At 30.8% G+C, this 25,564-nt stretch overlaps 1 protein-coding gene across 2 annotated transcripts in view; it reads right to left on the reverse strand.

Moving 5' to 3' along the window:
- Ino80 (chromatin-remodeling ATPase INO80) overlaps nucleotides 1–25,564 on the reverse strand; it is a 97,067-nt gene that overhangs the window by 47,773 nt on the left and 23,730 nt on the right. Inside the window, exons 1-15 of one of the 2 annotated variants that reach the window (XM_035358423.2) lie at nucleotides 24,716–24,839; nucleotides 24,438–24,614; nucleotides 24,250–24,303; nucleotides 23,743–23,946; nucleotides 22,112–22,298; nucleotides 14,270–14,337; nucleotides 13,853–13,916; nucleotides 11,684–11,784; nucleotides 11,439–11,552; nucleotides 9,906–10,001; nucleotides 7,417–7,619; nucleotides 7,155–7,239; nucleotides 5,468–5,585; nucleotides 3,066–3,151; nucleotides 498–665 (exon numbers count right to left, since the gene is read on the reverse strand). In XM_035358423.2, coding sequence (XP_035214314.1) covers nucleotides 498–665; nucleotides 3,066–3,151; nucleotides 5,468–5,585; nucleotides 7,155–7,239; nucleotides 7,417–7,619; nucleotides 9,906–10,001; nucleotides 11,439–11,552; nucleotides 11,684–11,784; nucleotides 13,853–13,916; nucleotides 14,270–14,337; nucleotides 22,112–22,298; nucleotides 23,743–23,946; nucleotides 24,250–24,303; nucleotides 24,438–24,494 — 1,605 coding nt within the window. In that variant the 5' untranslated portion in view covers nucleotides 24,495–24,614; nucleotides 24,716–24,839. Of the gene's footprint in view, nucleotides 1–497; nucleotides 666–3,065; nucleotides 3,152–5,467; nucleotides 5,586–7,154; nucleotides 7,240–7,416; nucleotides 7,620–9,905; nucleotides 10,002–11,438; nucleotides 11,553–11,683; nucleotides 11,785–13,852; nucleotides 13,917–14,269; nucleotides 14,338–22,111; nucleotides 22,299–23,742; nucleotides 23,947–24,249; nucleotides 24,304–24,437; nucleotides 24,615–24,715; nucleotides 24,840–25,564 lie in introns of those variants that run through there. The other variant, XM_035358422.2, reaches the window with a different exon arrangement.

Raw genomic sequence — 25,564 nt, forward strand, 5'->3', positions numbered from 1 at the left:
GCAAAAAGTTTTAAGATTCAATGACCTGGAGAAATTCCTGAAATATGCATGAAACATTAGAATGACTTATTACTAGGCATATGGTATTTTGTAGTACTAATGTTCCAAAAAAACTATTTTTTCCTGTAAATTCATTGAATAAAGACTGAACCTCAAGATAGCTTGCACTCACCAGGTAATAATTATATTCATAACAACAGCAATTCAAAATACACAAGTATCTAAAAAAGGCCCAACTGAAGGGGTTGTTTAGTTGGGGCTCTTTTAATGAATTTATTCATTAAGCTGATTATGAATTTTAGTTCCAAATATTTTTCAGACGGAAAACCATAATCAGTTTAAAAAAACTTTCAATTAAAATTAACAACTTTTGAACTTACAGTTCCCACACCAGCAACTCAATTTTTTCTACATTTTTTTTAATTATGCTTTTCCTTCTGTCAAAAAAATTAACAGGCAATAGAGAGGAAACTACATGAAATTTGAGTATAACCTACCTTTCTAAACTGCATAACTAAATTCATAAGACTTGATGTAGCAGACTGAGAATGAGAAGATACAGTTGAAGAAGACTGCATAAGATCATCAATTGATATTTTCTTCCTTAGATTTTGATACAGAAGCTTTTGCCTCTGAGTCAAGGGACAATAAACAAGAATTTCAATCTATTAAGAGAAAATTGTCTATTAAATTTTTAAAACATAGCATCAAAAAATGTATAATACATAGAGAGTAATAGAAATTCGAATGTTACAATATATATATATATATATATATGAAAGAACACCTGAATTCTAGACTACAATTTAAAAAACAATGCATCTATCTGATAAATTTTCCTATAGCATATATGGACTGAACTGACCCATTTTTATAAATCTTTTAAGTTGACTCTCATCTGGAGCTTAACAGGTTAATACATAATATTTTAGAAATTTCTTAAAAAATTTTTTTTTAAATATAAATACTACTGTAGGAAGTTCTCCACCCCCCCCTCAACAAACCAAAGAGTATCTTTTTAACTGAAGGTGTAATCGAACCATAACATTAAAAAAAAAACAATAAGAATTCTTATTAATTATAACTTTAATTAGCTATGATATAATTATTCACTAAAATGTTTATTGTATAGTTCACAAAGATGTTAAACCCATGGGAAAAAAAATTTCCCCTTTTTGCAATAAATGCCCATTTAAGCAACATTTATTATTTAAAAGGAAAAGAAGATAGTTAAATTATGTCATCAGCTGTTATGTTAAATTTACATTGCTGAATTAACAACCAGAAATACAAAAAACAACAACTGCAGTATGTCTAGACTGCTGTGGACACAGTCTGAAATTTCACAATTGCTAAAGAATTATGGAAGAAAAAGTTAGTTATCTAGGAAACTATGAGAAAACATAAATAATTTACTTTTAAATATCAATCAAAGTAATAGAAATGGCACTCGTTACCATTTGGGTTTTTAACACAATATGGATGATGATTTTTATTTACAAAAAAAAAAAAAAAAAAAAAAAAAAAAAAAAAACTCAAAACTAGTAACAGAAAATGTGTATATATTTATTACCAGCATATTTCCCTGAGATAAAGAAAAAATCGTAAAGTAAAAAATGACAAACTTCTGCAATTGTAAATATAAATAATTATGCAAAATACAAAAAATAATAGCTGAAAGAATAAACCTCTAACTACATTAATAAACACTGTAGTTACATAAAATAGTTTATTGGTTAGAAAGTTAACTAGAAACACTTTATTACTTCAGGATAATACAAACTAAGGAAAGTCTGCACTAAATGACAAGATTATAAGACATTTTACCACATTTATTTAATCATATATATTAAGTCTAAATGTAATATTAATTTACAAAGCTTTCAGCACTTAAAACATGCAGCTGCCCTGAGATTGTCTGATAGGAGTGCAAAAAGAATCCTGCATACATGCCTTCAGACGAACCCATACAAAATTATGGTTACCCAAGAATTAAGTAAGAGAGATTTTGAAACTCGCACAGCTGCTTGTCAGGACATCCCCACTCCTGGTCCTGTTTTCATTTCATCTGATGAGGCCCACTTCCACTTGTTAGGTACTGTAAATAAACAAAATTTGCACTACTGGGCAGTAGAAAACCCTCAGGAACTTCATCAAGGACCGCATCATAGCCCTCGTATGATCTTGCTGAATCTGCTGCACATGGCCCTTATTTTTCAAAGAAGATGGGCTAAGAGCAGTAGTTACAGTGAACTGCTATAGTAACATAACTGAGACCTTTCACCGACCTAAGTTAAACCTGTTTTTTGGGGACCATGAAGAGGGAGAAGTAAACTATAGTAAAAGATGATTTTTGCTGTCGGGCCCATAAAAATGCACAGCAGGCCACAGTTTGCACAGGTTTATTCTGAAGGAAACTATCTTGCATATAAAAAAAATAATGAAAAATTCAAGAAACAAATACGAGTTAAATTTACCAACTATATTCTATAAAATATAAATCACAATCATAAGATATTTTATAAAACTGAATATTAGAATTCAGCATATTTTCAGGCAGAAAATCAGAGGAATTGACAGAGTCACCAGAATTAAGCAAGCATAATTTTATAATATACTCAAAATATAAAATATACTTTTATAATATACTCAAAAAGCATAATTTTATAATATACTAAAAAGAACAATTTTATAATATGCTCATAAAAACAAAACACAATGCTTTTCCAAATGACATGAAGTAACAACTTAAAAAAAAAAAAAAAAGAAAAAGAAAAGAAAACAACTAAATGGCACAGCACAATTTGGAAGTAATTTTTGCAGCTGTTCCTACAAAGCATAAAAATTTTAATTACTCTATTTCTAGACATAATTAATATTTACTAGAATTTTATAACATTTTAACATTTTATTATAAAAATTAGATAATCCTACGTAATCATATTTTTTTAAAAAAGGGGGCTACTTATTTTATAATTCTATATAATTACATTAATAATAGCTATTCATTAATCATTTATTAGATAAGATCAAAAGTTCAGGCACAGATAGATGAAAAAAATTACCTTGTCAGACAGCTCATTCTCAACATCTTTTTTGACTCGGCGTAACATAAATGGCTTTAAAATTTTGTGAAGTCTTGATAAATGCTCTGAAATACATATCATAACTCAGCTTAAAAAAAGATATACTAAAATTGTACAATAACTTTATGAATGCTTTTATCAAGTCATGTTTCTCAAAATGATAGCGTTACAAAAAATGACGTGAGTAAGCACAACCGCAAAAAAATTAATTTTATCAAGATCAATTTTGCAATGCATTGTGCATACACTGAAATCTTCGAAAAATATCAAACCAATATCAAATGCATATTTGAAAAAATTATTCATTAAAAAATGTAATAAATAACTTTACAAATAAGATTTAAATATTAAAGAAAAAAATAATAAAATAAAATAAAATAATATAAAAATTTGTATATTTATGCAAAGGTACAGCAGGTGTCGCTTTACCATGATATACATTAACCCCTGACTATTTTGATTGGCGGGGAGGGTGACTTGCAAATATCAAGTCATTAATAGTGAATTGGCTGCAGCTGTTATACTGAAGTCATTAAATAACCTCCTCCATTCTTCTAATGTTTCTTTTTGGCAAACCATATCACACATTAAACAGTTCAGGGACTATTAATAAAATGTTTGACAGATAGTTTAAAATTCATTTTTAAAGAACATGTAGGAATTTCTAGGAAAGTCTAGTAGAGAGACAGCCCAGTAGGCTTCCTTAGAGGGCATTATCTGGCATCTGTACACCACTGCCATAAGCACATACTGTTACTTGAGGTAGCTTTACACAAAACTGAGTTTTACGATAAATATCTGTGATATATCTTTGAAAAATTTATTATTTATAAATCGTAACTTGAATAACTGGTATAATAACTAAACTCTATAAGAATATAATTTGTCAGCAAAATCTATGATTTTCTAACGTTCTGATAGTTTTTCAAAGCCTTCGGGCCCAGAAACTTGGCAGCCGAAAGTCTGGACGTTCTGTGCAGAATGGACGATGACACCAGCAAGATGTAGCTGCAGGTGTGAAAACAGGTAGAAGTCCGTAGTGATGTCGGGTCTATATGGTAGGTGTGGCAAAAGAACTCGTTTGAGTTCGTACAGATTCCAGCTGATGAATGCAGACACATGAGGTCTTGCATTATCTTGACGGAACATTACCTTTTGGTGCTGGAACACAGTTCGGCTTTTCTTGATAGCAGCGGCAACACACACTAACATCTTGCTGTGCACCTTACTATCGAGGGATTTACATTTTTCTAGATAGTGCGTGTGGAAAATACCAGGTCAGTTCCACCAGATACAAAGCATGATCTTTTTGGTAGTCAAACTGTGCTTTGCGATGTTGCCAACGGGCGCAGACCAATCCCCTTTCATGTTTGTAATGTTGAAGTAAATCCACATTTAATCACAACAGATGATCCGGTCCAGAATTTTCTCATTGTATTGATATTCGAGCAGATAAGTGTAGGCCTGAACACTTCTGTGCTTATCTGCTTCAGTCAGTTCATGCGATACCTAGCGACTGAAGTTGTACGTCAAGTTTATGCGATGCATAGCATGACTAATGGACACAGCACTAATGTCTAACTCCTTAGCAAACTCTCAAGTGGTTGCATACTGATCTTCTTTCGCAAGTTCTCACAGGTGGGCTTCATCAACATCAGTAGCCAGAGCATTCTGCATTTTGAATGTCATAGTCCTTGTTTTTGAATTTTCAGTACCAAACCTTCACAGGGTCATATGAACATTAGTACTTAAAGCTATACACATGATTTGGTGACATTTCGTAGCTGACTTTTTGAAACAGAACTGGAAGTAAATGATCGTTCTAATTTGGCAGCATGCTAGTTCCATTTAAGACACCTTGTATATATGATAATGATATTTTTTGAATGAATGTTTTACATGAGATATTTAAGGAAGTTTGAATAAAGTAGTATTATATATTAAAAAAAAAGGTATTTATTTACCAAATACTGTTCTAATTAGCCTGATTTAATATTCAAATGGACAATTTAACTATAACATTAAGAGAAAGCTGAGAAGCATGTTAATTCTCAAAGAATAAAATAAGTAAATAAAATAATGATAATAAAAGAAATATGACGATTTTCAAAGACATAATATAAAAATTTTATATGAAATGGGCGAACGAAAATAAAGTTCTTGGTGAAGTGTAAACTACGCTAGCTTTGTGAAAGAAATTGCACATTACTGTAAGATGCAAGACAGATCCCAGTTTCAATATATTAACTGAATGTGATTCTATTTGATTTTTTTCAACCCATATCATACTACTTACACAACAATTTCAATTTATAATGGAAACTTTCATCAAAGGTTTAAATCTAATAAAAGAGAAGAATAAATAAATGAATAATGCTTACTCTCATCAATAACAGATTTATTTTCTGCATGGCTTTCAATATCTTTAGAAAACCACTCGTTAAATTCTTCATGAGAGTCAAATAGTGTTGGCATGATAAAATGCAGTAATGCCCATAACTGAAATAATGTAATAAATAACATCATTTCTTAAAGAATAAAACAAAAGGCAGATATTACCACTAATTTTTATAACTATCTTAATTTTAAACACTGATTGATTTCCTAGATGCGAATACAAAATTTATAAATTCAAGAAAAATAGCCAACTCAGTAATGAAGTACCCTGCTCCTTTTTTTAATATTTTCTCCCTCATTCAATACATCTGAATTTTAAACTATCAATCACTTGTATAAAAAGTACGTATTTTTCATGAAATACATGAAAATGTATCAACTATAGATTACATGTATTACACAGTTCTTGTAACTAAATTAGAAAACTGGATTAATTAATAACATTCATCAAAATTATTTCAATAATGCATTACAGGCAATAAGCTACAATTGTAGCCTAATTCAAATGTCCATTCTCTGTAAACATTTTATTCTAAAAACATAAGAAAAGTTTTTAAGAAATAAATTATTAAGAGTTGCCACTTCCCTCACTGAATTCTGAAAAATGTTTAACATTTTTTGAAGAATTTTACACTATATACTGCAGCAAAAATCTAGTATCTTGCTTTTCATCTTGATTAATTGAAGACAAAAATAAACAACTTTACAAAAATTAAATACATAACAGAGTTTTATAATAATTTCTTGAAATATATTTACTGAAAATGAAGTAAAACAGAGAATAATCTCATAAAAATTGAGTTATATGAACTTTTTAAGAATCAACACTGGAAGTGATTTCTTTTTTGATCAGATTTAAGAATGATTCGTGAGATTTTTAATTTAGTAAAAAAAAAAATATTATAAGGTATATTTTTTGAAAAAGAGAGGAATAATTGAGTTTGTAGCAGTCTGGAACTACTACAAAGTACACAAGAGAATATGAAAATAACACCGAGATTTGATTATTTAACGCTATCTAATATTATAAACAATGAAATGATGGCCTTCTTTCCATATAAATATAATACACAAGTTTGAAATGCAAGTTTAGGTACAAAAGCTTTGTAAATTCTGATTCATTAATTTTTAATTTAGTTAAAAGAATTAGGTAGCTAATATGAAGAGAAAATAAAAATAGAAAATTTAGCTTAGTAGTTGCGTAATTTAAAAATTAGCCTAGTTATTCTCTCACGCACAACTGAAAATAATAATAAATAGTTCAGTTTTGAGAAAACACCAAGTATACAACAGCAAATAGGCTAATAAGAACAATGTGATTAAAAACTTGCATTCCAAGATTGAAAATTTCGGATATTAAGTTTGTAATCTGCAAGAGCAGAATCTCACAATACAAGTAATATTTTTTATTTCTCAGTTTGAATTAAACCTGCATAGTTTTAGGCTGAACTCTCTAAGTTTTTCTGATGATTAACAGAAACATTAAAATTTCAACATATATTTCAGATACAGTGTGCAGATCACCGATATGTTTATATATTTTAAAAGGAATCACTATTTCCTATACATTAACATTTAGCACTATCAAAGAATTATAAACACATTTATATAAAGAAATAATTTCAGGCAAAAAAAGCAAATATGAGAAAAAACGTAAGAAAGTTCACTTACTTCAGCCATACTGTTTTGTATTGGAGTACCAGTCAACAGAAGGCGATTACGACAATTAAAACCAAGAAGTATTTTCCACCGAACGCTATAAGAAATTTATAAAGTACTGTACTCCAGAAGCTATTACAGTAAGGTAACATAATAATTTTTGATAATGCATAACATAAATTATGCAACTTCAAAGACTATAAAACATTTATATTTAATATTCACATTTTTTTATTTAATATGTTTATTTCAAATGTAAGATTAAAAAACGAACCTTGATGTACTTTTAATAGCTTGTGCTTCATCCAATACCATATACTGCCATTTGATTCTCTGAAAATACTTTACATCCTGAACAACTAGTTGGTAGCTGGTAATAAGGACATGAAATGACGCATTTTCAGTATGCAGATCTTTCTGACTCCAAAACTTTCTTAAGACTTTCCTGTCACTAGTATTACCCCAATAAGGAAGTACCTAAGATAAATAGGAAAATTTTTTTAAAAAGATGATGAAAACAAGTAATAAAAAACAAAACTCCAAAAGCCTGGTATGTGTTTAGTATATAACACCTGAATATAAATTATGGGGTTGGCCTTGTAATTCTCTTGTAATGCAAAAAGAGTCAAATGACTTGAGGATGGAGGAGATTTCAGACATGTTTAAGTCTGCAGAACAAGGCTCAGCACTCTCGAACTCTAACAGTTTCGCCAGCTGTGGTTAAATGTGCTTGCATTTCACCTTGCTTGCCATTAACATGTTGACTGTTAAAACTCATCAGCATGTAAATATGAAACCTGGATCTTTCAACGCAATCAAGAAGGGAGGGGGAAAAAAAAAAAAAAAAAAAAAAAAAAAAACACAATTTATGCACTGGAAAAAAAAAAACCTCTTCCCCAAGAATAAAAATAGTTTGTCAGAGAAAATAGAAAAAAACAATGCAGATTATCAAAAAAAGCAATGCAGATTGCATTTTTTGATAACAAGGATATAATTCTGAAAGAGTAAGTACCAAAGAGGAAGAAGAGTGAACCAGCATTATTATAAAGAAGTTTTGAATAAGCTGAGAGAAAGAGTTAGGAGGGAAAAAACACCTAGAAGTCTGGCAAAATGGCTTCATTCTGCATCAGGCCTTATGCCCCATGCACACAACACTCTCCTGGAAACAGTTTACGGTTGAAAAATAGACTGCAACACTGGACAATCTTCTGCTTCCCTGACTTAGCCCCCCATGACTTTTTCCTTTTCCCCAAAATAAAATCTGTGGAAAAGGAAACCATTTTGAGTCACTGAAAATTGTTAAAACGAAAATACAGCTATTACAGCAGTTATCAGAAAATGAACTGCTACATGCCTTCAAGCAGTAGAAAACAAGTACCGAGTTCCAAACAGAGAATATATCAAATACGACATGCAATAAATTTGCCATAAATTGTAAATATCTTTTTCAAGTCAGCTTCTTACCAATTGTAAGCTATTGAATATAATAAAGTAAATAAGAAGACAGTAATGAGTAAGAAAATAAATGAAAATTTTGACATTTTGTCATAAAACATACATGACAAAATAGTCATGGATCTGAACATTTTCCTGCTTGTTTCATTCATTAGAAGAAAGAAGTATAACTCCAGAAGAATTAAAGAAGTCTTCTACTTTGACATGGATATAACAATTAGACTTTTTCTATTATCAACCTTAACACAAAAATTTATATGTTCTTTATCACACAATATTTTGCTAATTTACAGTTATAATATCTAACAAATAGTAAGACAAACTCAAAGCAAAATACATATTCTTTCACACCAAATAAAGGGCTTCATTTGGCCATCATATCAAAATAATAAATTGCAATTTTTTCAAATTTATTATAATAAACTGATTTAATTAAAAACACTGCTTTAATTAGAATTACTTTTCCAGGTAAGATTACCAACATTCAGGCCTAATTTGTTACAATTTAAATGTAACTGAATGCAAAAATTAAAAACCCCTTTATTGATAGTCACCGTTTTTGCACAGCATATTAACCCTCCAAATGGATCAAGGTATGTTGTCTCAAACCTTAAAATTTCTCAAAAGGCTATGATTGATTATAATTCCCAGAATGATATTTCCACTTTGGACCTTTACTCTCTTTCTAATATTAATAGTATTAGCTTAGATACATTCAAGTCTAATAGTATTAATAGTCAGCCTAGATACATTTAAAGATGACGGCACATGATCTTGAACAAATACCTTTCAAGTCCCGAGTATCATTCATGCACCTTACTGTGTAAATGCTGATTTAATCGTCAATAAAAAGTTTTATAAATGTCTACAGTAAATTTAGGCAATCAAATCATAGAAAATTTATTAAGAAAAATTATGCTGGAAACTGCCATAAGAAGGAAAATGTAATTCACATAAATTAAGTACTTTTTAATTTAATAAATTTCATTTACTGCTGGGAAACATTTTCTTTAGTAAAAATACCAAGAAATTCAGTGATATATCAGGAGACAGCGATATATGATGAAAAATTGTGAGCTGGCAGCAATGCAAAAATATTAAGATTAACAAAATATGTGACTTAACAGCTATAAAATAACGAGTAATATAAAAGAAAAAAATTTTAAAACATTTCATTTATCTATTTTTTCAGCCACATAAAACTGTGGTTAAATGGCTAAACCAATTTTTAAAATTACTTGAGTTATTCACATGCATTTCATTAGTTTCCACATAAAGTCAATAAATAATTTACAAATATTATATTACCTTAAACTTTGGAACAAATTTAGTAAATTCCTGCTGCCAGTTATGCAAGGTTGAAGCTGGTGCAATGATGAGAAATGGGCCCCATATACCTTGTGCCTGTAAAACAGTTTGTTATTGATTTTTTAAAATAATAATAGTAAAAATAATGAGTTAAATTTAATACAAATATGCAAATTCTGTGCTTAAATGATCTAAATTTCAATACTGTTATTTATACAAATTCTGGTATGAAATTTCTAGCATTATAATGAATGCAAGTTCAAAAATATAGTTATTAAAGCATTATTCTCAGAAAAAATGTTGACATTAAAATGTTCTAAGCAGTCTTTCTAAGACTTCTAGAGTATTATACTATGTTAGTACATACTATCTTCCACTTGTATTGGCAAGTGTTGCCAATGCAATAAAATCCAACTGCCCTAAACAAGTAGCTGAAAACAGGTCACCTCTGACCAATGGTATTAACAGTCACTGATGACTATCCATACAGTAATAATAAGTGTCCTTTGGTTTAATTCAATTTTAATAATCTTATCCTAATTCTCGTACAACTATGTCGGTGGCAAGACATCCTTCAATTAAAATTAATTTTAGAAGTTTTAATTTAAATACTTAAATTTATTTCACTGACAAAACCAATATGATTCTCAGTGACCAAGACCTTTTAAAGGACAAAGATATGCCACATTTTAATCTAAAAATTTATCTTACTTCACAGCTATATCAGTGACCCAGAAGCTGACCATAGTGACCTTTGATTTATAGGCCATCAGAAATCAACCTAGATACACATGCTTTGGTTTAGTTTGATTTAATTTGATTTAATTTAATTTAATTTAATTTAATTTACATCTTTGCACTTGCCTTATACCAGTGACTTTGGAGTCTATTCCAAGTAACCAACAGCCTTGACAGATGGTGACTGGTATCATGCCACTGAATTTTAACTTAAAAAATCTATCTCAATTTAGTAAACTGTTCCACAATGGTAACCTGTGAATTAACTATCAGTGTCTGACAACCTGTATGTCACTGAGGTCTTTTAGTTTATTTTAAAATGCTATATAAAATTATTGCACTGATGACCTTATTTGTCAACAATTTCTTTGTCAATAATGTATTTTTACTTTTGTCATTTATTAAATTTCATAAATTTTGTCATTTTACATATTATTACTTTTGTCAATAACACAGCTGTCTATAAAAGTTACTACTGGAGCACATAGTTTTCAATCTGAGATTTTTACAATAAAAAAGCATGTTTCGAGATATGAATGCATCTTAAAAACTAAAAGAAATCAAACTACATTTAATATTTTATATATGGTATGTAAAAGTAAGAAATTATTACAAGAGCTTAATATAATCAACTTTTGATCAATTGGAACTCATCTTAAACAAAAGCTAAATTTAATAAACAAACTTAGTTTCCCGATTTAGCTACAAATGATAAAATATTGTAAGAATAGACAATCTGCCTTATATTTCTGAGCCAGAAAATTAAAAATAATCATTAAAAAAAAATAAACTTACTTTTATCAAAGTAGCTAAGAAAGCAATAGTCTGTACAGTTTTACCAAGACCCATTTCATCAGCTAAAATACCATTAATACCTTTGTCATATAAACTATACAACCAGTTCATACCCTACAAAATGGTAAGGATGCAAAGATTAATTTTAAATTAATAAAAATGACTTAAAGCAATGTTAAAAAGTAACAAATGATATAAGAACTATTAAAGCAATTTCAGTATTAATACATAGAGTAATAAATTACTTTTAACTGATATGACTTTAATTTTCCAACAAACATTGAAGGCTGTGGATGTTCCTCTTCCAATCCAATAGATGGATTTGTTAACTTGAAATTTTCATCAACTGGAAAAGAAGGGAAATTGAGGTTAACAACAAACTTTCAGCTGCATAATCAAAAACTATCTCTAGTGATTCACTTCATTACATAAATACGTTTAATAAAATTACAAAATTTATCCCAAACAAGAAATCATAAAATATAACCAGAAATTACCTAATTATCAAAAATACTCTTATTTGTTTTAATGCTCTCTGACAAAAACAATTTTCATACAGATATTATTACCCAGAGAAAAACTGTTTACATATAATGTAGTTAAAGATTTAAATTTTTTATTTAATTTCGGTTTTGTCATGGGCACTCTTCTACGAAAAAAAAAAAGTTTACTACACGATCGGAACCTTTGAGGAAATTATTTTAAAGAAAACTGGCCTGTATAAAAAAAATCCTGAAAAAATACCAAACAGCACTACGAAATATACTCAAATCGAAAAATTACAGAACAAAGGGGTGGGGGGACAGATAAAAAGAAAAGTGCATATGTATTTATTGAAAATTCCACATTCAAGAGGTAAGACAAAAGGCATTAGTAGAAGAAAATGAGAACACCAACAGACAATTACATACGAGCAACAAACAAAAATAATGGATTTTTGGTGCACAAAAGCACTTTGGCAGAGGCCTGATAGTAAAGTGTTTCTGAAACTGTTCTCAATAGCAACAATCCATGCCAATATGAGCTATGGAATATCTGCTTATTCGCAAAACAGACATTTTCTTTGCTCAAAAGTTCCAGGTGAGTCATAGAGAGAAATTAACACCTTCCTAAGCATATTAACCCTCAGACTGCTCAATTTGTGGACCGAAATCGCTTCCAAAATTGTGTATTTTTTCGCATATTTTAAATCTATATATATTGGAGAATTGAAAAATGCACTTTTTCTTTCTAGAAAATATTTTTTATATAGATTTTCATCATGAGAAACTAAGTTGCCAGAAAAACCAATTTCAGATGTTATAAAAAAAAAAAAAAATTGTTAAAATACATTTCAGTCGAATTACAGTTAATTTCTATTTATTGCATAATATAAAAAAGTAAATATATAAAATTTAAGAAAATAAAAAGCGCTGAGGGAAAAATACCTTAGAAATGCAGTTTAGTATGATAAGAGTACAAAACAGATCAACAAGGGTTCAAGACAAAGTCTAACTTCACAGTCTTTGCACCAGATTCAATAAATCTAATTATTAATCTAATTAAATAATCAATTGCTGAACGTTTTCTAGCAGCCAATTCTGTAAGAAAAAAGGGGGCAAAAAGTGAAGTTTGAGCACTAATACGACATGCCTTCAAATGCTGCAATTTAGTGGATAACTAATGATATCTGTTGGCCAAAACGTAACCTAAACACCTAATAATGTATATAATTTATTTCAATGGTTAAATGGGGGAAAAAGGGGCTGCTCTCATCAATAAGGTAAGAAAAACATAATGCCCGCGGAAATTGCAGGATGAGCAAATTTTGCTACATTTGAGTTGCTCGTGTAAATTGCGGGATGATCAGCCAGAGGGTTAACAAACTCAATCAGATTTAAGACCAGTGATTCTGAGAGCAGTTCAACAAGAAGCAATGTTACTAGATATAAACACTAGCAAATACTCAGAGGTCTGAACTTGTGCATTACGGTTCAAAATGGCATCAAGTCCATGGCTACAAGAAACAGTGAACATATTTAGCAAGGATGTGAGCTGTACCTGCACTGCAGACACAGCACCACAAGACAAGATGTGGAGATCAATGTGGCTGCTGGCAGCTATCTCTGCCTCTGGATATTCATATGCAAAATATTTTATACAGAGTACCTTTGTATGCATACATTTATTATAAATACGAATTTTATGGCTACATGTTATTTCTTTCACTATAGTCATTTCTCCATTAACTGCACAATTCTGGACACCAATACAAAAAAATTACAAGAAAACATTTCTTACAGTTATATAAAAAAAATTTCAGTAATACAGTTTTTAAAGCAGACTCATCAGTAAACATTTACTGAGAATACATCTTTTAAGTATTTTAAAAATAAAAAAGTTAATAAAAAACTGCATAATATAAAACTACTTACATTCATTTTGAACATTCACCTGCTTCTTCTTTACTGGAGGTAAAACTGCATCAAATGCTGTAGTCTGTAGGAAAAAAAAAAAAAAAAATATGGATTTTTTTTGGTGGGGTCAAAAAAAAAGATTTTACAACTTTCTTAACATGGTCTTCATTACACATAAAAAGTATAACAATCCTCTAAACAGTCTTTTTTGTTCTTGTTCTTACAAAGAGCTATATTTGAACAGAGTTTATTAGTAAGATTTAAAGAGTTATTTATTTTGTTGTTTATTTTCATTGCCTTTTTATACATTAAGATAATATTTAGACCATTAAAAATACAAGAAAAATATTTCAACCTAAAATTTTTACAATTGCTATGATATTTTGAAGTCTAAACAATGCTCTGGAGTTACAAGAAGGAACAGAAAAAATATACCTTATCTACATGCGCTTTATATGCTGTATCAGCATTTTTCAGTGCTAATGCTTTCATTTCTTCAGGATCTGCGAAATAAAATATTTTCAGATAATATATGCGTAAAATCAGAATATAGCACTTTATGCTTAAAATTCCATATTGGATCAAAAGTCAATAAAAACTATTTTTAATCATATCCACTACATAATTGAAGTCGGAGAAAAAATAGAAAATAAAATATTAAAATGAAACATAGTTTCCATGTAAGAACTTTTTATGATAGAACAGAACAGAACAGGATTATATACATGGAACATCAAAACTTGATCAATGGTGCATAGCTATAGCCTCTATATGTTTACTGATAAATATCATCCCCCCATTAAACTGCAACAGCTACATTTAGCAAACTTAATAAATAACTTTTTGAGATTTTTAATTTGGTATTTTAATAACATAATTGTAACCTTTTAAATAATCAAAATAGCAGCAGACAAAATTTATAAAGAACTAGAAAGGGTTAGGCACACGAAAATGAGCTGCTAGCTGAAAAACTTACTAACATAACTGAACTAATGTGGAATGTTTGACCTTTAATTTCCCACACTGATATTTCCCTAAAGTATTATGTGCAAAGTGCACCTAAACCCAAACTTATCTACAGATTTGCCATATAGTACAGTAGAGCTGGTTTGATGGACTGCAAGCCATATACACATTTATGTCCTTGTCTGCAGCGTGCAGGAATATTAATATTAATTATTATTAATCATGGATTTCCTAACATGTATCTACTATTTTTGTATTCTGAACAATTCTACTTCCAAAATTTGAAAAGATGTAGAGATTTACTAAAGACTGTCTTTTATTAACTTGCTGAATTTGCATACAAACCCATACTGTTCTCAAAATTTCATTTTAAACCTTTAAAAATTTTAAGATAAGTGCTTAACTGAAAAGCAACTAAAAAGGGCATTTGAGATTCCATAAGGAAAAATCTTTTATATTGCCTCAGTATTGTTTCATTTGAAAAATAATTATAAAGATGAATTTAAAACATAATAATGTTATTTATTATCTTTAAATAAATTGTGAATTACTATTCCAGGACACATTCCTCAATACAAGCCCAAAAAAGTGTATTCATAATTCCCACAAGGTTTTGAAAATTTATGCCCCAGAAATCATAAGGAATGCAGAAAAAATATACAAATCAACATACAAATAAAGAATCTCTCCAATTTCTACATATACCTTAATTGGTGCTCCAAGTTCTACCTATACCTTAATGGACAATTTGTGCACAGGCGGGCAGAGAATTTGATCACAGCAGACACTCCCAAACAAACTATTCATTTTGCATCATTTGAACAATACAGAAATTGTTTCCAACTGAGGTTTCATTTCGAATCTTCACAGCAATTTCAGACTTGCATTTAGTAAACTCCATAAATTTCACATTCATTAAATGTCATGTTTGTTTCGAAACTGCCACACAGTACTAAAATTATTTATATGAGGTACATCCAGAAAGCAAGTTTTTTTTATGTTTTCCCTTTTAAAGTACACGTAATTAGCCGTGTCAATTGCGCATGCGTAACAGATCTATAAAGTATCAATCATATGCTAGCCGGACAAGTCTTGCCTCGTGCCAGTAGCGTGGTAGCAGTGGTCCGAAATGGAAGCTCTTATTCCTTCTCCCGCAGCCTAAGGTTCAGTCGGTGATAAAGCACATAGCATTATGCCAATTGAAATTCATTGCCAGCTCTGTCAGGTCTATGGTCCGAACATCAAGAATAAGCAGATGATGCGTCACTGGCGTAGGCAGTTTTCGGAGGGTTGTCAAAGTGTCCATGATGAAGAGCGCAGTGGGCAACCTCCCCTCATCAATGATGATCTTGTTGAGCATTTGCGGCAGCACGTGATGGGGAACCGTCGCTTAGCAATTACGGAGGTGAGCAGCCATTTTCCTCAGATATTGCAATCCTCGTTGCACGGGATTCTCACTAAGCAACTGTGTGCCAGGTGGGTGCCGAAAAACTTGACACCTGAACACAAAATTGAACGCTTATGAGCACACTGACATTTCTGCAATGGTATGACGATGACAAGTTCCTTGACAGGATCATCACAGTGATGAGACTTGGATTTCACACTTCACCCCGGAAACCAAGCAGCAGTCAATGCATTGGCAGCATAGTGAATCTCCGGTCAGGATGAAATTCAAATGGACACTGTCGGTACGGAAAGTGACGTGCACGGTGTTCTGGGACAGGAAGAGAAGTCTGCTCATTGAGTTTCTTCCACGTGGTGAAACAATAAACGCTGGATCTTGCCCCCAGCGATTTTCACGTTTTCTTACACCTCAAGAAATTCCTGTTCTCCGGTGAGCATTTTGGCAACGATGAAGAGCTGAAGACGACTGTCACATGCTGGTTCCATTCACAGATGGCAGTTCTACGACAGAGGGATACAAAAGTCGATCCCACAATACGACAAGTGTCTCAATTCTGGTGGTGACTATGCTGAAAAATAGCTGAAACATTGTTGTACTTGTTGCCAATAAATATGTTCCTGAAAGTGTAAGTTCTTTTTTTTTTTTTTTAAATAGGGAAACTTACTTTCTGGATATGCCCTATGTATGACAGGTGTTTATTACGAGTTCTTATGAGTGCAAACTTGGAGAGATTCTTTAAATACTGCCATTAATTTAAAGTTTCAAAATGCTGAAGGGAATTACGAATCATCATGTATTATTATATTGACGAAGCAGCAACATAAGCCGGATGACAAAAGTTCAGAAGATATATATATATATATATATATAAAAACCACCAAGGGATAAATGAAAGTACAATTCTATGCTTCTCATTACAGTTGGCCAATGTTACATTTATGCTTTTTAAGTGTTTCTTGACAGACAGACTTATCTCATTCTTCATAAATCATGTCATTTTCAAAGACTTAATTAAAAACTCAGAATAAGTTCCTCTGTGATTTTAACTGTTCAATTCTTTCAATTTTTATATAGCAGTCACATCAAGAATCTGCCTTGAATCTGATGTTCAATGCTGTGAACAAGGATAAGAGATTTTGTTTCACATTTTATTCTTTAGTACACGGCAGAATTATCTATCTTGTTTCTTGCATTTTCTCTTGTGTTGGACATTCACATTCCATAGCAGCACTTGGAAGTTGTTTCAATAGACTATTGATACATTAATTTAATGACCATTCCTCAATGAAGCTGAGTTAGTGGGTTCACTCTGTTCGTTTTCAAGAGAACATTTGATGTAGGAAATGGAAAAAGACATTGGATTTGAGATAACAAAATGTTGACAAAAATTTAACTAGCAGGTTTAATATTGGGCAACATTACAAAAATCCCAGTCCTTCTTTAACCAGCAAGAACACTTTATAATTTTTAAGAAAATAAGATTTACAGTTTAATGACCTAAATTTAAGATTGATAACTGGTTTTGATATATTACAATCTACCAATAGAAAGGATAAAGAGAGGAAAAAATACAGTACAAAGTCTGAAAATCCAGACTCGTCAGAACTTCTGTGATTCTGGATTTGCCCAAATGTTAGATGATCAGTTTAAATCTACTACGATGGCATGTAGAAATTATAAAATTAACACTTTGTTGCATCATGTCCACTCTAGTAGACAAACGTTTTAATTTATTTATTCTTCTGTAAATGCCTTAACAGATTCCATTCCTGTGTTTATTCATTCTATATTATGAGAACTTTCAACCATTAATCATATATGGCTGCATAGCATCACTAAGTAAAGCATTGCCATTTGGAAAATGGCTGCTACTTCTGTTTCCAAGTTAGTACAATTTCTTATAGTAAACATTATATAATATTGCTTACATATTCCTATACTGCCATTTTTTATTTATAATTAGCCATTTTAGACATTCTATTTTAAATGTCAGTTTGAGAAAATTGTGGAGTGGGTAGATAAAGATCTACCGAAAAGAGTGAATTGAAAGCCAAATGTGCTGCTTATCAAGCCAAAACACCACTGGAAATGTTTATGTTTGGCAAGGAATTTCTAGAACATTTGACATTTGAATCCAATAAGTACAGGTTACATAATCGTAGCAAAATCAATTCAATCACAATCAACAAAATGAAGGTATTTGGGGGGGATCTGTATGTACATGTCAGTTGTAGATTTACCATTTAGAAGATAGTAATGATCACTGCGCACAAGGCAGAAAATGATTTCAAATGCAATGACCATAAATCATTGGGAAGAGATTTGTATGCATGTACGTATATGCATGCTGTCCCCTGTAGCAATTATTTAAATCGAAATTTGAATAAAATTAATTTTTTTTTATTATTACTAAGGTTATTTTAATTAGAAAAAATACAAACATTTTTGTTTAACTTCTCTAGATTATTTGCATGCAACAAAGGGTTAAAAATATGAAATCATGATTTATGAAATAATGAAGTATTTATGATCTAAAGGGTAACAAAATTTACAAAAAAAGAAAGCTTAATATTTACAGTAAGACCCCGCTTAACGCGGGGGATACGTTCCATCAAAGTAGAGCGTAATGCGAAACAGCGTTAAACGAGGCTATCTTAACATGTAAATAATGGGATTAGGGGAAGATGGATAGAAAAATGGTTAGGTATTAAATTTAATAATGTTTTTTTAATAAAAATAAAACCAAACATTTATTTTTTACAAAAATAAAAACAATATAAACGAATATACTTATAAAAACAAATAAAATTCTAAGTCAGTCAGATCATTCAGTCTATTCTGTGTTTCCAATTTTCTGCCTTTTTGTCAAGAAAGCATTATGATAGATTGGCTTACTGGCATATTGCGTTCATTTTCGTCGTCAATCCATATAGAATGTTATTTCTAGAATGGGTAATTCTAGTTGCAGAGCTTGACGTAGTTGCAGTTGCCGATGACAGTATTTATTCTTTATTCTTAAGAATTGTCCTTATTGCTGAAGCTGCCAAATTCAATGCAGCACTAATTTGAGATTCATGTTCACCAGAATCTAATCTAATCTAATCACTTGCATTTTAGTTTGCTTTTTCTAGTTGCTTTCTTTTCTTGTTTTTTATTATCACCCATGATAAAAACTAATGATCATAATATTTGTAACTGTATTAATCGTTATAGTATTATATAAATTTATACTTACAATAATATCAGCAAATGTTTCAAATGATAAAAATGCGTCCGTACAGCACCGCATCGAACAAGAAACACAACTACACTGTTTCGGACATGTTATTTGGAAATCTAGCGCTGCGCACAATTTTGGGAAATCCTCGTAGTGTTGCGAGCAATTTCGGAGATTCCCCGGGTTGAAATAAAAGAGAGCTAAACCGAAACAGCGTTAAGCGGGGTCTTACTGTATTTGTTTATCTTATTAAACATTTCTTTCGATGCAAGCTGTTTCAATCGCTTTGTTTTTTGTGCTAATACTTTCTCTTTAACTCGTAGATGGACATAATCCCTTGTTCAATTACATTCTTGAAGTCCCGTACCTGCTGTGTTGAGAATTCCGACTAACTTGTCAAATGAAATTTTTTTGTTAACTTCTCTGTCACTTTCTTCACTATCGATAGCGGTATTTTCTGGATCTAGAACCTTACTACAGATTTTGCCATTTATTAATTGATTGATGATTGAGAAGAGTTATCATCACAATGAAAAACTTTTTATATTATCTTTATTTATTACTGCTTCTTTACATTTCTTTATAAAATCCGTTAACTGCAAAATTTCACCTTTGTTTTGCGATATCCGAAAACAGCTCTACTCTGATATGCGGCCGAATATCACCAATTGTGGCGATATGTGCTCTGTGCTGGTTTTTGGCACGATTGCGTGTTGTATGGCAACCCTGCTGACGTTGAAAAATCTTTTGCTGGAGTCGTTTAATTGTTCGTTGGTTGTGCCCTTTTTAAAATGGCCTACGTTACAATGACAGAAGTGGTTGCATACAAGGATTTAGGAAAAGAAGGTTTTCAACATTTATTTTGTATAGTTTGATTTAGTAATGCAGATTTTACACGTCAAAAACCACATTTTGAACACACAATTTAAACTAAAAATCCGAAATAAAAACAAAATATTTAGACAGCAAAAAAGTAAAGTTTCTAATCAAAAATATTTGACAAGAATCCACGTACACAGCAATATGTTTAATTTTGCATGTGCGAAAACCACGTTTTTGGGGACATTTTAGGCTTAAAGTTCGAAACGTAGACAAAAAATTTAGATAGTAACAATTAAGCGTGGAATTTCTCGGCAAAAATGTTTGGCCACTTGAGGGTGCATATCAGTGTAGTTCCCTGAAAACCTTTAAAATTCCCGCCTATCATCATCAAATTTAGCTGTCATTCACTATACATATTTTGCTATGCATCATGAGCTTGGTGACAAATGACAAGTTGTTCTGTTAAGTTTTATCTTGCTTCTATTGCGAACTAAAACAATTAAGCTTGAATTGTATTAGTTTAGTTATTTATTATGCTTATGTCTATTTCTTGCACATGCTTAATGCTTATCAAGAGTTCTGAATAAATAAATTCCCACATATACTTAAGCCTATTGAGGGCCAGAGCTAAATATCTTAACGCCTGATGCAGTCTCTGTGGGTCCTAAATTCTGCGACTTGATGCGGCCATGCGAGCCCTGGTGCTGGTTCTGGGTTTATGTGACTATCAAATCAGTTATTCTTAATTTAAATAGCCTTAAATGTATTCTTTGGGTCTATGAGTATCATCAAGAAAACCTATTTTTAGCATATGGAAAGAATTTTTTGTTAAATTTTTCGTCAAAATTTTTTAATGCATTTAACTTAAATCTGTAATCATCGCCAAGCATAATGTCAACATAAAAGGTTACCATACTACTTTGTTTGTTTATGTTTAATTATTAACATAAAAACTTGTTTAGGTATCGCTACATGAGTCATTACTCGGGTTGTCAGGTGTTGATAAACATGCGGTGATGAAAGGAAAGTATAATAAATAATAATTCGCCAGATTGGCATCAGATCAACGATGTATCTATGTGGAATGTTTTGGTATGAGATGTGTGCCAAGCAGATAATGCAGCAACAGAGCCAAATTACTGATAGTAAAAATTTATACTAAAATGATTGTCTCTTCAATAACAAGGTATTTGATTTAGTGTTGAAGTGAAATTAAGGACTCTCCAGATATTTTATTATGTGCGGAGGGGGGAATCAAATGCTCTAATCAAGCATTTTTAATAAATGCAAGACTATTATTAAAAACTAACCAAACGTTACGATTAAAAAAAAAAAAAAAATCAGTAAACTTCTCCGCTCCATTTCCTCACCATAATGCAAGTGAGATAGCCAGTATTTCATATGAGGTTTTTGGATTTGTATGACAGAGCATGTTTCTGGCGTATTACATTTAGTTCCTTACCAGCTCTGATAGTTGTAATTATTTGGCTATTGTTGCCAACACCTTAATTTTGATGTTCCATTTAGAATTACTGAGCCAGCTTAGAGTAAAATTTAACTAAGTAGTCTTCGACTACTGTTACGTTATTCCATCACGAGCTTGCAGCTGATAGTGTTAACACAAGAAAGTGCATTTATGTTTCAGTTTCTGCTTAAGTAAAATGGCGATGAAATATAACAGTAACAAATAAATAATAAAATATAATTAAAACTTTTTTATGATTTTGTAGTTACTTAAGACATAGTGATAATCTGTTTCTAGCATGTTTAGAGTTTTTTTGGCTAATCTTCAGATCCCCACAAACATCACAGTAAAATCACACAAAGGCGAAATTTATAAATAAGTATAATAGAAATCACCTACTGTAATTATCATCATCCTTTAATAATGAGCTAGCAGAAGCTTCTGGATCCTTTTTTGGCTCATCTAACTGCCGGAGAATTTGTTCTTCTTGAACGTCTTGCAATCCAGTTATTTTTCGACTCATAAAATGAGCATAAAGTTCTGTCTGAGTGATTAAAAAATTCAGTTTTCTTTGTTGGCGCTTTGCCTAAAGAAAGCAAGAGACAAATTATATAGACCTTACGAATTCACTTTATTATATTTTACTAATGAAACTGTTCAGCTAAATATTATTATTGTTACAAATTCAAATTCGTTCAGCATTTTTTTAAACAGAATCTCACCTTCATTACTTAGTTTCTTCAAATATAACACAGGGCAATAATATTTGGTGGCAACAATTTGAAAAGTGAAATGGACATTTAAAGTTTTCAAAGCAAAACGACAAAAAATTAATAGCCCTTCTGGACTAACGCCCTTTGGGTAAAAATATATATAAAAATTTGGTATAATTTGAATTGTTAGGAATTAAAGAAATTCTCATTTTGTTCTAGGTCATAAAAAAACTTTACTTCAATAACTTAATTAACAAGATTACATTACATACTTAATTTAACAAGATTACATTCTTTTCTGCAGAATTCAGATATATAAAAGAGTCTGAAAGAAATCAGAAAATATTTTCATTTCAGACTACAGAGATTGGATTTTTGAATATAGAGAAGCAAATGATCTTTAACCACTTGCTCTACTACAAGCCTTCACGGGTGCGGTGTCGTGCGCTACAAATCGTAGTGCGAGGCAGCTCTGCCCTGCCATGCGCTACAATATGACCAGTGGTAAAGTGTCTCATTTACGCCGCTCCGCGTCTGCAATCCAGAGCTGTAACGAGAAATAAACAAATAAACAATCTCGTTGTTACGCGACGTGTGTACCATGTTATTTTCAATTTTGCGATAAATGCCTATCGACATGGTGTTCCTGTCGCTTGCGGTTTGAGACAAAAGCATCTCGATGTGCGTGGCACGTCTTTTTAGCACAAGTGGTTAAAGAAAGTAATACACTACAATCTGAAATTTTCAGAATAAAGAAGAATAATTTTTAAAAAACTATAAAAAATTTTTAAATGAGAAAATTTTTTTATTATATTAACTGATTTCAGTTTAATGTCTAAAAGAGTTATATGGTAAATTATTATGATTAGCTTGCTAGTTTAAAAAATAACTTCCTAAATATTCATGATATAAAACAAAAATCATACAGAGATGTTAAAAATAGCAGTCAAATAAATGGTAGAAAAAATTTTCCTATGATCTGCCATAGAAAAATAATGACTATATGTTTGTTTGGTGTTATGGTGTCATTGTTTTAATAAAAAAGGGCTCAATTATTCAAGACAAAAATGTGCATTTATTCCACTGGATCGTATGAAAGAGGTTGCATAAATATTTTCCTTGAGTGACAATATTTTGCTAAGACATAAAATCTTGAATTCAAACCAAACATCTCGAACAGATTCTTCTAAGAATGAAGGGGAGAGGTAATGTAATAGTGTGCAAAATACCTTCAGTCCGATCATCAACTCAACATACTGAATTATAAAATTAAAAATTCTAGAAGATAAAAACTGCATTAGCCATAACATAACATACCTCTCGAAGTTCAATATCCAACCTCAACTGCTCTTGAGCTTCTTTCTCGGCTCTTTTACGATGTTCTTTTTCTACTTTTTCATAACGCTTCCAATAAAGCATCATTTCTTTAGTCAAGCGTCTAGCACGACTTGGGATATCTTTTACTAGTTTCTGAGATACCAAGGCAGATTTTCTGACTTCCCGTTGACAAGCCTGAGCCAACTTTAAAAGAAAACACAAAATCAATTATATACTTACTTCTTTACTTAGCAATAAAATTGAAATACACACACAAAAAAAACTAAAATGCACATTAAAAAAAAATGAAGAAAATAATTATCTGAACAGAAACAGAATTTATACATGCATTAAATACAGAAAAATTAACATGAATGAGTTCCTCTCACAATTACATCACAATGTTTCAATTATCTACACACACACTTTAAACAGTAACGTATAATGCACAAAGTTCACCTTTAGCTTTCAAAAACATTTTACTACTTCATGAAAGCAATAATATACCTTTTTAGCTGTGGTAAGAGTTTCTTTATGAGCAGCTGACATCTGTTTTTGTGCCTAAAAAATATTATCTTTTTTTAATTTTCCAACTTATTTAACAAGATAACATTTTAAGATTGTATATTAACTACAACAATGTTTAGTCAAATTTTCAATTTAATAAATACATTAACATTTTATTAAAAAATTACCCTTCCAATTTCTTTTTTCCCAATAGCAATCCACAACCTCTTTCTTTTGACATTCATTACAGCTTCGTGAGAAACAGAATTTTTCTTTTTTGCATGATGCTTATGAATGGATGTCTCGGATGAATCTTCCCCTTTCTTTCCTTTACCTTCAACTTTTTTCGTACCAGTAGAAGAATCCTTTAAAAATCAATAATTTATAAGATTTAACAATTCCATAATAAATAAATACTATTTTGTACCATTGACCATAAACAATCTGATTTTAGAGAAGTTCTTACCAGAAAATTTCTGCATTTTTTCTAGAACTGTTAAAAACTCAGTGGAAAGACTTGTTGAATTAAAGGCAGAGTCGTAATTTTTATCACTTGAGGGGGGAGGGGAGATAAAACTGCTCGAGAACTTCTCGAAATGGCCTGGCTTGACATCTTCCTCAAAATACTTTGTTAACATACCATTTTACACAATTATATTCACATTATTTGCAAGTATATCTAAATTTTGGCATTATAAAAATACTGCACATAAAAAATTAATTCTCTGTATACACATTTAATAAACTCTGTAAACATCTTAATGCTTAAGGAATAGCTGCAGAAATACATAAAATGGCATTCTCAAAAGACAAATGTGGCTGAAGACAATTTATTTCTAAAAATTTTTGCAATACACATTCTCAATCACACCTCATTATGGGTGCAATATTTAACCAACAATTTTGTATAGCTAATGTATCTTCAGAGAATGGTTGAAGTGCAGCTGCAAATGAGACGGATTAGCAGCAGCAGGGCAAAATAAGGAAAGGATACATGCAGAAAAATATTAAAAAGGCTCTTTAAGCAACTGGAGGAAAAATATCTGCATTGCTATGCTTGCATGAGCTAACATGACATGATGCATCAGTCCAGAAAATTATAAATTTCTACTTTTAGAACAAAAAGGGGAGACATGCAAAATGAAGAATTACAGGGCTATTGCTAATTTAAGTTATAATTTTGATTTACATATTTATATTACATACATATATCATTTATATTTAACCTTCTCATGTGGACTATAAAAATTAATTTTTATTGTGTTGGAGACATTTAGTCAACTATTCAATCATCAAGGAACAGAAAAATCAAGAG

Source organism: Stegodyphus dumicola, chromosome 4 (genome assembly GCF_044657685.1).
Source record: "Stegodyphus dumicola isolate Sdum_Otavi_A_Nest chromosome 4, ASM4465768v1".
NCBI lineage: Eukaryota > Metazoa > Arthropoda > Arachnida > Araneae > Eresidae > Stegodyphus > Stegodyphus dumicola.